Source organism: Quercus lobata, chromosome 4 (assembly GCF_001633185.2).
Source record: "Quercus lobata isolate SW786 chromosome 4, ValleyOak3.0 Primary Assembly, whole genome shotgun sequence".
Taxonomy (NCBI): Eukaryota; Viridiplantae; Streptophyta; class Magnoliopsida; order Fagales; family Fagaceae; genus Quercus; species Quercus lobata.
The window spans coordinates 56,718,324-56,733,655 of NC_044907.1; the positions used below are offsets into that span (position 1 = coordinate 56,718,324).

At 38.4% G+C, this 15,332-nt stretch overlaps 2 protein-coding genes across 5 annotated transcripts; one reads left to right on the forward strand and one right to left on the reverse strand.

The window, feature by feature from the left end:
- Positions 1-5,636: 5,636 nt before the first annotated feature.
- On the reverse strand, positions 5,637-6,017 carry LOC115985494. Its single transcript, XM_031108436.1, has one exon. It carries the CDS (start codon positions 6,015-6,017, stop codon positions 5,637-5,639), a length of 381 nt encoding a protein of 126 aa, XP_030964296.1.
- Positions 6,018-6,296: 279 nt separating this feature from the next.
- On the forward strand, positions 6,297-15,132 carry LOC115983416 (histone H3-like centromeric protein HTR12). Of its 4 annotated transcripts, XR_004090052.1 has the most exons (9): positions 6,297-6,610; positions 6,698-6,744; positions 6,978-7,023; positions 7,115-7,233; positions 8,341-8,415; positions 11,434-11,509; positions 11,923-11,998; positions 14,144-14,333; positions 14,750-15,132. XR_004090052.1 is itself a non-coding variant. In XM_031106087.1 (8 exons), the coding sequence occupies exons 1-7, from the start codon at positions 6,556-6,558 to the stop codon at positions 11,958-11,960; spliced, it is 456 nt and encodes a 151-aa protein (XP_030961947.1). In that variant the 5' UTR covers positions 6,297-6,555; the 3' UTR covers positions 11,961-11,998; positions 14,750-15,132. The 4 variants fall into 4 exon arrangements, 2 of the variants coding, with proteins under 2 accessions (XP_030961947.1, XP_030961946.1); XM_031106087.1 differs by lacking the exon at positions 14,144-14,333; XR_004090053.1 differs by lacking the exon at positions 11,923-11,998 and having other exon boundaries at positions 6,300-6,610.
- Positions 15,133-15,332: the final 200 nt, after the last annotated feature.

Consider the following 15,332-nt stretch of genomic DNA (forward strand, 5'->3'; position numbering starts at 1 on the left):
GGTTTTTGTCCTTAGGAGCCGGTAAGTCCCTTTTGCCCTTCTTTTTCAAGTTTATTTATTGATTTCATGCATTTTTCATGCATTATCATGGGTATTTTCAGCACTTTCAACATATTGGGGTTTTTGATGATTCGAACCTATTCTTGTAAAATTGATCAATGGGTTTTTGTGCTATGATGCTATAATGATGTTCCCTATAGTTTAATTTGATCAATTTTGTGGTTATTGAAAAATTGAAATTTCTAGGGTTTTGAATTTGATCCGAATTGGGGATTTTGTCAAATTGGCTTAAATTGATGAAATTGGCTTATCCAATTGATGTATTTGGTCATTATTTTTGTTATTATATCATGTGTAATGATCAATTCGTCAATATTTTTCAAATTGATCAAGTGGTTTTCCAAATTTTGGGGTTTTTGTGTTAAAAATCTTAATGTTCAAGCCAATTTTGTAATTTGGACCTTTTGGACTTAATTCGCTGCATTAGAACATGCATCATGACATTTAAACTTGTTCATGCATCATATAGATTTTTGTTCTATATTCTGTTTTTGTGCTAACTTGCAGTCTGCCCTTGGTTTTGGTTTTGTGTTTTTTGTTCTTTCGCTCTGTGTTTTGATCCTTATCTTAGCACCATGCCTAGGAAAACTAGAGCTTATAGGACCACTTCCACTTCCTCTGAGTCTCCCACTAGGGTTGAGCTATTTAAGAATGATAAGTGTAGAGAAGCCTATGACACTTTGAACTGTAAGCGTAAGATTTGGTTTGAGTGAGCTGTTGTGTTGGATGTGCTTGATCCGGCCATTAGGGCCAATTTTGAGTCTAGAGGTTGGTTGCCTCTCTTAGAGATAGATCATCCACCCCCGACCGCCCTGATTAGAGAGTTCTTCTCGAACCTCTCTTCCCACGTCTATGATTCCAACACCCTTGTTAGGAGTTGGATACGAGGTGTAGAGTTCACCATTACCCCTCGGGTAGTGGCTGAGGCTCTTAGGGTGTCGGTTGTTCGGGATGCTGACTCTCCCTATGATGAGTCTCCCTCATTAGACGTTGTCATGTCTTACATCACTGGGTCATCTATCCAGTGGGGTTTTGATCCTCGGATCACGTTCGCTGAGCTTACCGAGACGGCCTATCTCTTCTTTCGGATTGCATGTCATTCCTTGTGGCCTATTTCTCACTTCCACACCATCCCTTTAGAGCGATGTGTGTTTTTGTATGCCTTTGTTTCTGGAGCCTCTATCAGTTTTCCTCACTTGTTCCTTCATTCTTTGAACGAGGTTCATAGGAGTTCTGTCGTAGGGCATGCACTGATTCATCTTATTTTCGTCCATAGGATTTTGCTCTACTTAGGTCTAGATGGTTTTCCATTTGGTGAGCCTATTCATGTGATTGCTCCCATAGGTGCCACCTTTCTTCGTCAGCAGGCTGCTCAGTTGCGAGTTGCTCCTTCTCGTCCTAGAGGTGCGTCATCTAGTGGTGTTCCCCCTCCTCCCTCTTCTACAGGTACAACTGCTACTGAGACTTCAGGTGCTGCTGTTGATGTTGATGTTCCTCCACTGACTGCTTTGGATGATTCAGACATTCGTTGCACGTTGGATCATGTCTTGACCGTTCAGGTGGCTCAAGGACAGATTTTGGTGGACGTGCTCGATGAGATCCGTGCCTTGCGTGCGGAGTTGGCGCAGTTTAGACCACCTCCCTTTTGATGATGGATAGCTTGTTTGCCCTTTGGCATTCCGTTACAAAAAGGGGGAGTACTTTGTGGGGTTTTTGTTTTCAGGGGGACTTTATTTGTTTTTGGTTGGAGCTTGTGGAGTTTTAGATTGTATCTAGGTGCTTCACTTTGTACTTATGCATTTTTAGCTCTTACCTTGTTTTGGATGGGATATTCTTGTTAGGGGGAGTTTTATGTTTTGTTGGTACTTTATTTATTTCATGTTTCAAACTGCTTATTGATTTATATTTATGAGTTATTCATTGATATATGTCTTTATTTGTGTGTTGTTTGAAATCAAGAAGTTATTTTGTTTACTTGTATTGTTTCCACACATGCGGTTATGCATTTTGTTTAGTGTTTCAGGAAATATACAGGTTGATTCAATTGAGCTGTTGTCTACACTTGCAACTGATGGATAGTAGTTAGGATTGAATTTGTTTTATGAGCATTATTTTGTAAATGGCTTTTTATTTTGTAAACTTTGAGCTTCTAAGTTGTGTTTTGTCACGGATTGCCAAAGGGGGAGTTTGTTAGGTTCTAAAATTTAGGATTTTATGTATTTAGAACTCTAATGTGTATTGTTGGCAAACCATGATAAAAAAAAATGTGTTTAGAGGTGTTTAAGTCTAGCTCAAAGTTGTGATTTTATGTAAAGTTGGAATCGAGTTAAAGCAGGAAGCATTGTGCCTTTCGGCTTGGCTTGATCAATCGAAAGACAGGCTCGATCGATCGAAACTCAGGCAGAATGCTTTTTTGCAGATTCGTCCAACTCAGCCTTAGTTGTTTTAAAACGTTTTTAGAGTTTCTTATTTGTCCTAAGTATAAAAGGAAAACCCTAACCACGTTTTAGTGTTGCTCATATTTGCGATTTGTGTAAATCTCTTGTGGGATCTAGAGGAGTTTTCCTTTACACAAACTTAGGGTTTTTAAGGAGAAGATTTATCTACGCCTTGATGATCAATTCAGTTGTTGCCATTGAAGTTTAAAGAAAACACAAGCGGGTGTGCTTGTAGCTGGTGGTGAATCCAAGAAAGAAGGAGTCCGTGGATTCGGAACTTGCACGTGGTCGTGTCAGTAAGTTCTACTGGTTGGTAGCAATAAGAAGTCGAGCGTGGGGGCTTGTAAGTCTTACTGTATGAACTTCGATTCTTTCAAGATAGTGGATTCAAGTTTACCTTGAGGATATCTAGGTCAAATCCTCCCTAGGTTTTTACCAGTTTGGTTTCCTGGGTGATCATATCATTGTCTTATTTATTTTCCGTTGCTTTGCATGATTTGATCTTTTATATTGTGATAACCTAGACTTGTTTAATTGGACTAAGTAACAACTTGGCTAATTAACTAGGTTAATCTATTGTTTAAGGGGTCTAAAAACTATCAACATTCCATGGAGGATGAGTAGCACCTAAACTGTGCTTAAATTATTATTTAACATCAACCAATCTTGAAGGTTGCTACTCCAAAAGGCTTGATTAGAGGGTAAAACCCCCAACTGATTCCACAGGCCTCTTAAAAGAGGGCAATCTCTCAGGGCATGTAAAATGCTTTCAGCTCCTTCCTGGCATAAAGGGCAAGTAGTATCATGACTAACACCCCTCCTCTCAAGGCAAACCTTAACTCCAATGCTGTTATGGGCGCACTTCCAAAGAAAAGTTCTAATCCTTGGAAGAGTATTCACTTTCCAAATCCAATGAGCTGGGAAAGGATCTATCCCTTCATCCCCCATGGCAATCCTATAAGCACTCTTCAAGTCAAAGGTGCCTTTAGGAGATCCCGACCAAGCCAACTTATCAACACCTCTACTCAACAAAGTCACCGGGGTTGCTTGAATCAACCTTCTAACCTCAATAGGAAGTTCAAAGGGAATCTTCCCCCAATCCCAACCAGTGTCTATCATAAAGTCTTTAACTTCTAGCTAGCTAGCTAGCCTCCCTCGTGATAGGACCCTGAATCAAACCTCTAAGAGAACCTCCATTAGTCCAATTGCTTTGCCACACATTAAGCCCACTATCCCTACCAACCATCCATCTGCTACCCTTATTGAAAGTGTCCATACCTTTTTTCATCGCAGCTCAAATATGAGAACAAGGAAGCCTATTAGCATTGGTAGCAACTCTTCTTCTCGGATTACAATATTTCAAATTCAAAACTCTAGCCCAAGGGGCCTCCTTTTCAGTATGGAACCTCCAATTAAGCTTAGAAAGGAGAGCTATATTCTTCCCCTTTGCAGATTGCAGCCCATGCCCCCCTTCCTCCTTAGACTTTATCACCTTATCCCAACCAACCCAATGAATCTTCTTGGCAGCCTCAGAAGAACCCCACAGGAAATTTCGATTCAATCTATCTAACCCATTCAAAATTCTACCAGGCAACAAGTTACATTGCATAACATACGAAGGAACAGCAGCTAAAGAGGCTTGAATGAGAACATTTCGCCCCGCCAAAGAGAGCATGTTAGCCTTCCAACCCGAAAGCTTTTGTTTTGCTCTATCAAAGATGAAGTTGTACTCCTGAGAAGAAGAGCCAGGATGCTTGAGAGGGAAGCCAAGATACTTCCCCAAGAAAGGAGTGGAAGCAAACCCCAGAATGTCACAAAGAGATTCCCTTGTGTCACGGTCTACATTTGGGGAGAAATACACCCTCGACTTAGCTTCACTCATTGATTGCCCAGATAACTCATAAAAATCATCAAGAACATCTCTAATGGCGGCGCAATTAACCCAATCTGTCTTAGCAAAAAGGATGAGGTCATCCTCAAATAAGAGATGAGAGAATTCAGGACCACTTTGAGAGGCTTTAATTGACTGCCAAGTCTTCATATTGCACTTCTCTTCTATTAACTGACCAAGAAAATCCATGCAAATGATGAAAAGATACGGGGAGAGCGGGTCACCCTACCTTATCCCTTTAGAAGGAAGAATCGGATCCAAAACTTCCCCATTAAACAATATGGAGGTGGAGACCGTCGACACACAACTCATTATAACATCTATGAGCTGTGTGGGAAGGTTAATCCTAATAAGCATGTTCCGAATAAATCCCCACTCAAACTTGTCATAAGCCTTCTCCAAATCAATCTTTAAGGCCATGTACCCCGTCTTCCCTTTCTTTTTCCCAAGGGAATGAATTATCTCTTGGGCAATGATGACATTGTCAATACCCTTTCTACCCGGGACAAAAGCCATCTGTAGGGGAGAAATAAGCTTATCCAGAAAAGGTCTCAGCCTTGCCACAATAATCTTGGTCACCACTTTATACATCGTATTACACAGACTAATAGGTCTGTAATTACCTAAAGTCTCAGGACCTTGGATCTTAGGAATCAAAGCAATAAGAGTCGTATTCAGATGCTCAGGCACTTTCCCACTCCTAAAAATCTGCTTAACTTCCTCAATCATAGAGTCCCCCACTACCGGCCAAAATTTTTGGAAGAAGCCCGCATGAAGTCCATCCAGACCCGGGGCTTTAAATGGTTTTAAAGACCACAAGGCAGCCTTGATTTTTGTTTTAGTAACCTCTCCACCAATGCTCTCCCTCTCCCCATCCGAGAGGCTGGCCTGACACTGGACAAAACTAGGTTCATCCCTTGAAACAGCCTCATGAGATGTTGCGTATATCCCATTAAAACCGCTTCTAATAAACTCTTTGATATCATTCTCCTCAAGGATCCACTCCCCCACTAAATTCTTAATAGCCATGATTTGATTCATTTTCCTCCTAACCAAAGTTGAAACATGGAAGAAAGCTGTATTACGGTCCCCTTGAACCAACCAATTAACCCGAGACTTCAGAGCCCATAACTCCTCTTCTTGATTGAGAACAAGATCAAGACCCCTAAGGAGATCCACTTCCAACTTAGGAAGAAAACTAGAAGGTTTAAAAGCAATAGCCTTCTGAATACCATTGATCCTAGCCATCAGAATTTTCTTGTAAAAATATTCCCGAACTGATTTTTATTCCAATCCACAACATTCCTAGTGAAGCTATCAACGGCCTCAACAAGATTATCTGCACCTCCCCAAGCTTGAGAAACAATAGCAGGGAAGGTAGGGTCAAGCAACCAGCACGTTTGAAACCTAAATGGCCTCTTCTTCCCCTTGTTTACACCTGGTTGCATCTCTAACAGAACATGGCAGTGATCAAAGTGGTACCTAGGAAGATGGGTGACTTTAGCATCCGGATAAAGCAAACACCACTGAGGGTTCACAAAGAACCTGTCTATTCTCTCCTGAATCAAAGCTTGAATTTCCCTTCTATTGGTCCAAGTGTAACGAGGTCCCGCAAAGCCAATGTCCATCATATTACATTTATCTAAATACTCCTTAAACAAAAGAGAGCTGTTCACACTAACCGATTTACCACCAAATTTATCATCATTAACCAAAAGTTCATTAAAATCCCCTACTATAACCCATCCCAATTTTCTTTACAGCCGAAACAAATGCAGCCTAAATCGAAGAGACAAAGGTTTTAAACTAAAGTGGAGGCAAGAAAAATAGAAAATTCAATTTAGTAGTTACAGTAGGGATAAAAGAAATGAAAAGAGAAATGCGAGAGGTACGGGGATCGATACCCCGCATCTCTACCACGTTTTTTGTGATTAAAAATCAAAAATCTGAGCGTAGCGGGAAATGAAATTTTCTACTCCTTTTGATATTTTTATCTTCTTCTAAAAAGAAAATAAATTATATAACGTACTCTGTCTCTCTTTCTCTCAATACTCAAAAAAAACTCACAAGACAACGTTCCACTTATTACTATGAACTGAGAGAGAGAGAGAGAGAGAGAGAGCGAGTGCTCTCCCAGTTTCTTCTCACCCCAAAAATCACAATCACATGGCGAGGGTTAAACACCCTGCTCATAAAAATCCAAATCGAAAAAAATTATCTGGTTCTCTCTCTCTCTCTCTCTCTCTTTCTACTATATATGTCTGTGTGTATCAATTTCTTCTTAGGGTTTTGATTTGTTTTGTTTCAGGTCGCACCGGAGGAGGAGGAGGGGCCTCAACATCTTCTCCAAGAACGGTAACTCTCTTTGCCTAAACTTCACATTTTCCTTTCCTCTCAAAATGTTCTAACTTCAAAAGAAATAAAATAAAATTTGTGTTCTTGTAGAAAGAAAGTTGAGCTGAGCGGTAACACACTCTAGTTGAATATTTTCTTTCATCTGCTTTACCAAACAAACAAACAAACACTGCCTCCTTCCTTTGGCTACATTAGGGTTTCTAATTCTTTTTATTCCAATTTTTATATTGAAGTCTCCTAGTGGAAGGTCGAGCCAAACCAACAGGGAGAATCCAAAATGTAAGGTTGTTGGGTCAAATCAAATTCCGATAATTTTTAATCTGTTTATGTTGGCTTATTTAACCAACTTGTTTGATGATATTTTTTGTAGCTCCAGGAACTCAGCGGAAGAAGCGACGTTATAGGCCAGGAACAGTGGCCCTTCGTGAGATTCGCCACTTTCAGAAGACTTGGAATCTGGTCATTCCAGCTGCTCCTTTCATTAGAGTTGTGAGTTCATTCTTTTATTTATTTATTTTATGCTTCAACATTACACGCATACAAGGATGAACGAACATTTGGATATTATGTATGTATGTATGTATGTATGTATGTATGTATAGAGCTTCCGAGGACTATTGGTAAATGAAATAACTGGTAACGAAATTTACTCAAGTAAGCATTGATTTTTGTGAAATTGGGTTTGCTTTTATGAATGCTCTTCAACTTATTGAAGTCATGAGGAGAGCTGGTTGTGTTCAGTTGATGTTAGTGGTGCTTATGGTGTGAGCGTGTGGGAGGTTTATTTCAAAGAATGTGAAGCATTCATTTTTGTCGTGATATGCGGTGTGCACAATCCACTCTAAGTTGTATGAAACTGCAACTGATAAGCAGGCTACTATTGCTGAGAACGTGTAAAAGTGGAAGTTGTTGTTCAAGAGAATAATGTATTTGTACACCTTTATTTTACTGGGTGGTGAAAATCCTTTGTGCAATTGTACTCTAGTTCTTTGTGTTGCTCCCAAATGATTGGCTAAAACCTCAATTTGCAACAAGTTGCTGTGTTAGGAATTTTAAAATTGTTGTATGCTCTCATAATCAAATTTGGACTGTTAGTTGTGTCAATTCTATGTTCACAAAAGCAGAAATTTTATTTTGGATACCCATTTGGGGGAACCCTGTTTTGTGTGTTCACTTTGACCATGCTATCTCCCACTTGGAGCAAACGTTGGCAAGGATATTGATGTTTGGAATTGTGGAATCCTTTATGCTCTTACTGTCAAGATTGCACTGTTAATCTGAGATTCTTGTAAATTCTCTGATATAGTCATAAAACACATTTTGAATGTCAGTATATATTTATATATGTTCCTGTATTTGGAAATTTTGTAATTCCATTCTCTTTTAAGATATTCCATTGAATCTTTTTTTAGTATTTTTATGACCAATTTGATCAACACAGCTCTGCAAAACAGTGCAAGATAGGCTTTGTTAGAATTGGGTTGTGGAGAAGTACAATCCTCTTAGTTGATGTTTCTCTTTTCATTGACTTTTGTACAGTAGGTTTGGTAGTGAGTTATGATCTCATTGGCACATAATCCTCGTCATTTGTTGTAGGTAAGACAATTATCACAGCAATTCTCTCCAGAGATTAGTCGTTGGGCAGCAGAAGCTTTAGTAGCACTACAGGAGGTACGTAACTATTTCTTATGTTTTTAAATTTTTTTCTTATTTATTTGAGACTCGGGCTAGTCGCTTGTCTGCCTGCATGTCTTGGGAATGGTAGTCTGGATAATTTTTTTTTTTTGGTTGATTTGAAATTTCATGTACGTACTTAATTTTTTTTTTAATCAACTTTCCTGCATGTCTTGGGCTGAGCATGTAAAATTTTTTAATGTATATTCATTTTGAGCATGGCATGCTCAAGAGTATGATATTTTCCATAGATGATATCGCTTGTTGAATCGGTGACTCAGTGTTGTGAGCAAGACTTGTTTTTTAATGTATATTCATTTTGAGCATGGCATGCTCAAGAGTATGATATTTTCCATAGATGATATTGCTTGTTGAATCGGTGACTCAGTGTTGTGAGCAAGACTTGTTTGTTCAGTTCTCTGCATATATACATTTTATTTGTTAGTTCTCATGACTTTGTACTCTGAATCTCTGATTGAGAGAGCAACATTGTTTGTTTTCCACTCTATATTAGTTCAGAAGTATTAACCAATTCTGAGTGGAAATTAACAAATAAGATGTATTAGAATGAGCAAATAGGATCACTAAACCTGACCCAAAATAGGTAGCCTATGGTTGATTAGTAACAGATGGAAACAAAAAATTCTTTATAATAACAATAACTTTTGTTCATTCTATTTTTTATGAGAAATTTTCCTAGAAAGAGAGTTCATTAATTCTCAAATGGTGTTGAAAATTTTTTCTCTCTTCTTCAATATCAGTACCTCAACATTGATGCAGCACAAAATTCTTGAAGGGATTTGTGGGAAACAAAAATAACAAGGAAAAAAAAAAACCTAAGAATCGACTTTGCCAAGTGGCTTACTGTTGGGGTTGGATTAAGGCTGATGCAAACGTGCCAGTTGTTAGTTGGAGGCTAAGGATTACTTGTTGTGTTACAGGTTTCAAAGTGCTTTGTACCTGCATAGTGATCAGTTTGTAGTTTTAAACTAGGGTGTATGCCTGATCTAAGATGGTGGCTCCATGGAAAATAAGGCTTCTTCTTGACATCTTCATTGAGGCCTTTCCTACTCAAGGCCATTCTCTCATCTTTGACTACATTTCTCACCATCTAATTATCAAATTGTGCCACATTATTAGTAGTACACCTATTCCCTTGTCTTAGACTTTTCCACTGACCTAATTGGTTATGGCAGGTTGGTTACTCCTAGAAAAGACCTATTCGGTACTTTGCCAGAATGATTTAGCTCAATCTATGACCCTGACCTTATTGTTATCTATCAAGTTGTATCACTCAAAGTGGTCCATCTCACATATACAACAACCAGTGGAGGCCTTTATGTATAGGCGACCAGCAAAAGTAAGCACTTCCACTTTGATATTTCTATCACCCTTTCATCAAGGCCTCTATGTTACCTACAGTCAAGATGATTTTGAAAACTGAAAAAATGTGTCCTAGACCTGAGTCTCTATAGGAATTGATTGTTGGTTTTGTTTAGGTGGCTCCATGCCCTCATTACTAGCATTGTGCCTGCCTCCCATGTGGGAAGTTTCTCCCTTGTGGCTACCAGTCATTCTTTGGAATGAAGCCTCCATTAAATCTATTCAGGCATGGGTCCCAGTGTGATTTGATTGATCTTTGCAGATAAGTCTTGGATTGCTTTCAATAGAGTTTTCAAGGTGTGTTTCAAAACAAATTGGGATTCAGAACCAGGGAGGGAAGAGACTATGTGACCACTATGCAAAAGCATGTAATGTGTGCTAGGCATAGATGTGATTGAGATTATCAAGCAAGATTCTTCACAAATTAATTTTTCATGTAAAATAAAGGCTATAATAGGAAGTTAGTCAATAATTCAAATGGCTAAATTACAATCAAGTAGTACCAACATTCATGGTACTGAAGGTGATTGTTGGAAGTCAAAAACTTCGACTGGGTAAGGTGAGCTCAACAGTTCATAATGAGGTCATGCAAAGATTTATTTATTTATTTTGGCTCAAGGGGTGACCAAAGAAATAATTGTTGACAATTAATTAAAACCAGCAGTTAAAATAATGATAAATGAAACCAGAACAGCAAACATGCTTCCTGATGCTGGTAATTGTAAATTGATAATCATCACATTATCCTAATCTCAGCTCATGCAGCCAGCATATTGATTGGGGTGGATGGGTTGAACTTTACTGTCCCCTAACTGAGAGACTTATGTTGTGCAATGCTTGCTTCTTTAGCATAATAAGGAAGCTATTCATCCTTTGGTTGTTTTTATGCTTATTACATATGCCTGAAATATACTGTTCAAGGGCTTGCTTCATTTTGTTGCAGCTGGAAATTGATTTTGATAACCATCAATGGTACTTCGTAAGCACCATTATCTGTGTGTTTTACATGTTCTACTTCATTCTCATATCTCTACTGGAAAATGCCTAATCGCCAAATTGTTTGGGTTTAGTTGCCGGGATATCATTATCCCTTGTGTAACATAGGCTGCCACATCTTTTCTAAAAGTCTTCTCACTTGTTCCTTTTGTTACATTTCCCCAAAACCACTCAGTGATGTTATCACTGAAATCCGCTGTTGCACACAATTAATCCATCTAAGATGACTTTCAAATGTTCAGTCACTGAGCTTAATTCTTCACTTCTGCTGGGATCATTTCGAATGCGATAGGTATTTGTTTGCTGATGGATATTCTTTAATCTTGATACACCATGGTCTCTTCTTTGAACTTATAATGGAATTGCAAAGGAGGTTTCATTACATAGGAGGTACTGTGGCTCTAGATATAATGGAATTACAAAACTTAGCGTTAACTGACCATGCAGGGTTAAAATGTGAAAGTTTACGAAGGAAATTGCATAGAAACTCTCTTTTGGTAACATTTGCATTCTTAATATATGGCAAAGATTTGTGTTTTGATTCAAATTTTGACTAGATAAGGAAAGACAGTGCTGTTCTGACTTGCTACAATTATTTACATAAAGACCTAACTCTTTGGTTTTTTATATTTCCAGGCAGCGGAGGATTTTTTGGTCCATTTATTTGAAGATGCAACGCTCTGTACAGTTCATGCGAAGCGTGTAACTCTGAGTAAGTTAAACTTGAGACTTAAAATTTACAGGTCATGAATCAATCTTTGGTAATAAAGTATGTAAAATTGATAAAGGCTTTTTTTCTCTATAATTACAAAATTCAGATCACTTATAAACCAGTGGTTCTTGGGTACCTCAGAAGGACATAACTACCTTGAATTTATAAGCATGCTGACTCCAAGTTCTATGTCTTTTCTTAGTTAATTTTCTGCAAATCCTAGTTCTTTGGGCCTGGCTAGACTGATTGTACAGGACAAATAGTTTTGCTCATAGGAAATGGAATATGGTAGTTACTTCACTAAAAGAGAATATATATATATATATATATATATTTATCTATCTATCTATCTTTGTTTCAAATAAAACAATGAAACACTTTGGCATGACAATTTTATGTTCATATTTCTTCAGTCTGCATAGCCACAAACATGATGTACAACATATGCTAGCTTGAACATTATTCCTTTCGCCTATGTTGTGCTGGAAGGTAAATTACTCTGAATGCTAGGAGGGTGTTTGGTTCGATTTGTATTCATTTTCAGTTTTTTGTGGAACCCACCACAAAAAATTGGTTTGGTTTACAAATCTATACTCTGTTTTCATTTTCAGTATCCAAAAAAAGTGGGTTTGAATACAAAAAATGAACAACTTTTGACTGTTTCATTTCTAGCAAAAATGAATATAATGACATTTTTGTAATAAACCCAAAATTGTGGCCTACACATTCAACTTTAATTATTTATTTTCTCTCCCCAACGTCTCTCTCTCTTTGGTCCCAAAACCATCAGCCCATGACAACAATCTCTTTTTTTATTCTCTCTGTCTCCAAGGTAAGACCCTTCATTCTCTCTCTCTTGGGCAAGCTCTATTGGTTGAGTTCAACAATGGTTTCGGGTTTTTTTTTTTGGGCACTAAGCCGGTTGAGTTTTGTGGTGGTGAATCTAGGTTGTGGCTGTGATTGTGGGTTTGGTGGTGGCCATGGTAGGTGTGGGTGTGGTGATGGTAGTGTGGGTTGGCCGTGGGTTTGGCTATGGCTATGGTGATGGGTGTTGTTGTGGCCGTGGTTGGGTGTACTGGTGGGGGAAATGGTGGTGGGTGGTTGTGTGGCTGTGCTTCTGTATGTTTGAATTTGGTGGTGGTGGTGGTGAAGGAGTGGATTTTGATCAGTTATGGTGGTTATGGAGGTGGGATTGTGGTGGTGATGGAGGTGGATGCTGGGTTTGGTTTTGGTTTGACCATTGTTGTGGTGAATTTTCAATTGAAAGATATATAGTGGAAAATTTGAAAAATAAACACAAACTAGATCAAAAAATTTATGACGAACATAAAATGGGTTGGGTTGAGAAAATGAGTTCAGGATTTGAGAAATAGAAAATGAATTCAAAAAATGAAAAGAGAAAATGAATACACCCCCAAAGAGAACCAAACAGGGCCTAGATTTGCAGTGTTTGGATAAGCTTAAAATCTAGCTTATTTTCACTCCTAGTTTATGTATAGTTTTTTAAGTTTCACTTACCTAGTTTTATTTTAGGCAAAGTGGATGTCTTATGTAGATTTGACTTCTATTTTGCTTAACAGATTGGAAAACACATCTTAGCCTAATCAGTCCAGAAGACATGCTTTTTTTTTACACAGAAATAACAAACCAAATATAACAAGAAATACAGAATGATTAGTAGCCTACTTCCCAATGTAATGTTTTAGTATTTTGAGGCATGGATGGCAAGTGCTTTCCATCAAAAGCGATAAGTAGAGGGGTGGCAATTGCGGCCCAATCTGCGGGTACTTGGCCTAGCTCGGCCCTAATGGGTCGGATTTTACCTGGTCCGATAAATAATAGGGTCAGGTTTTTTTTTATTTTTTTAAACCGAAGCGGGTCTGGGTCGGGTTTGGGTTTTTTTGTAAAACTCGGCCCAACCACTACTTGACCCGGTTACAAGTTAATAAAATTACAAAAAAACCCTACTTTATATACACTTCTAAACCCTAAAACTAATCCTCTCATTTCACAACACACACCAGGCTCTAGTTGCCCACTCTCCTCTCCCACTATCACTCACTCTCAATCTCATTGTCGGCCCAAGCTTAAGCCGTCACCGCCTTGCCTCAAGCATTCCCTCAACCGATCAAGCACCACGCAACCTGTAACTCACCCAAGCCACCACAGCCAAAACCAAGCCTAGAAAAATAGATCCAAGAAAATCCTTGTCGACAAGCCCAGCCACAATCAAGCAATCAAGCTCCTCGCTTGTTGCAGATCCACCGTGAACCACCCCTCACACATTACAGATCCACAATCGGTGTGGCTTGGGTTTTTTTTTTTTCTTTTCGTGATTTTGTGAGCGAAATTTGGTTTTTTTTTTTTTTTTTTTTTTTTTTTTTTTTTTTTTTTTTTTTTGAGCCAAATTTGTTGGGTTTTTTTGGTGTTTTGTTGTTGGGATTTCAGATTTGCTAATTTTATTTCTAGGTATGCAAAATTTTTGGGATTTGTTGGATTTTTTGTACAGATTAGTTTGTTAGATCTTGGCATCCGATTGGATGGCAAGAAAATTCCCAAGAAAATGCTATGATTGCCAAGAAAATTACATGTATATTATGTGATTTGTGATTTTGGGTTCGTACTAATTTCTAGGTTTATGATTTTGGGTCGGGGCCCGTGGAGCCCGATGGGCCAGGTTTGGGTGCAACAAAAAAACCCGTTTACTAAATGGGCCGGATTCGGGTAAAGGGTACAGGCCTGCAGGTCGGGTCCGGGCATAAAGAAACCCGACCCATTGCCATTCCTAAGTCTAGGAATCAACTACTCCAACAAACAATTGGGGGTAAGGCTGTATATTATGAGTTCATGACTTCATCCAAATCTTGTTTTGTGCACTGAGTACAACCTTAGGCATGGATGGTCAAGGCTTATGTTTTTGGCTTTTGTCTTGAAAAAATTGTTGCTATCTTTTGAGAACAATATAATGCTCAATAAAAAAGAAATATTCTTCTGGATGCTAGTGGAAAATAAGAGTTGATGGATGAAAATAGGGGGAGCCTTTAGGGTGATATTGTTGATATTATCAGACTTGTTCGATTAGCCACCAATTAAAGCTAATGCCATTTATTTAATGAGTCATGCAATCTATGTCTTGGTCTATCGATAATGGTTTTTAACATGGATGTTTAGTTAGTCTTTCTGACCGTCGTACTTACTATTCGAAATATTGAAACATGTTTCATTTGCTATTTCTGACAGTGAAGAAAGATTTTGAGTTGGCACGTCGGCTTGGAGGGAAAGGAAGGCCTTGGTGAGGGCACCAGCAACCAGAATTTGGAATTGTTCTTAAACTGACAGCAATTACCATTTTTTTTTCTTTACTATTTCCTTGTAGTTTGAGTATAGTTATGTAGGAAGCAATCTCACTTTACGTGACATGATGTATTATCATCTAATGTAGTTGTCTGATCGTTCAACATATAGGATACTGGCATGTAAGGTTCTGACTTTAGATATTAAGGTGACGTGCGGAATGGATTGGAAAATGGAACCTAAAATATATTGAAGAAGATCCATGATCTCCATTGCAAAAAAATGCTAGTTATGCTTTTAAAGGATTAATGCGAATTTCCCATTAGACTGAAGCCAGGGACCAGTGTTCAGCATTGGAACCTCTTTTATGAGCACATTGCAGTTCTCAGTGTTAAAGCACTAGCATCATGTATGCTAAATGTCAAATATTTGATATTTGGCACACCAAACACCAAAAAGTACTCACATGAGATGTTTTAAATACCAAAAATTTTGGCATGGGTGAATTGTATTGTTCTGAATTTGGAAC

Bases quoted from the DNA above. Each gene is read 5' to 3' on its own strand.
- LOC115985494 (XM_031108436.1), bottom strand. From the start codon at position 6,017: ATGGACATTGGCTTTGCGGGACCTCGTTACACTTGGACCAATAGAAGG.
- LOC115983416 (XM_031106086.1), top strand. From the start codon at position 6,556: ATGGCGAGGGTTAAACACCCTGCTCATAAAAATCCAAATCGAAAAAAA. The intron at 7,024-7,114 runs GTAAGGTTGTTG...TATTTTTTGTAG, and splicing joins CAACAGGGAGAATCCAAAAT to CTCCAGGAACTCAGCGGAAG. The intron at 11,510-14,749 runs GTAAGTTAAACT...TATTTCTGACAG, and splicing joins TGCGAAGCGTGTAACTCTGA to TGAAGAAAGATTTTGAGTTG.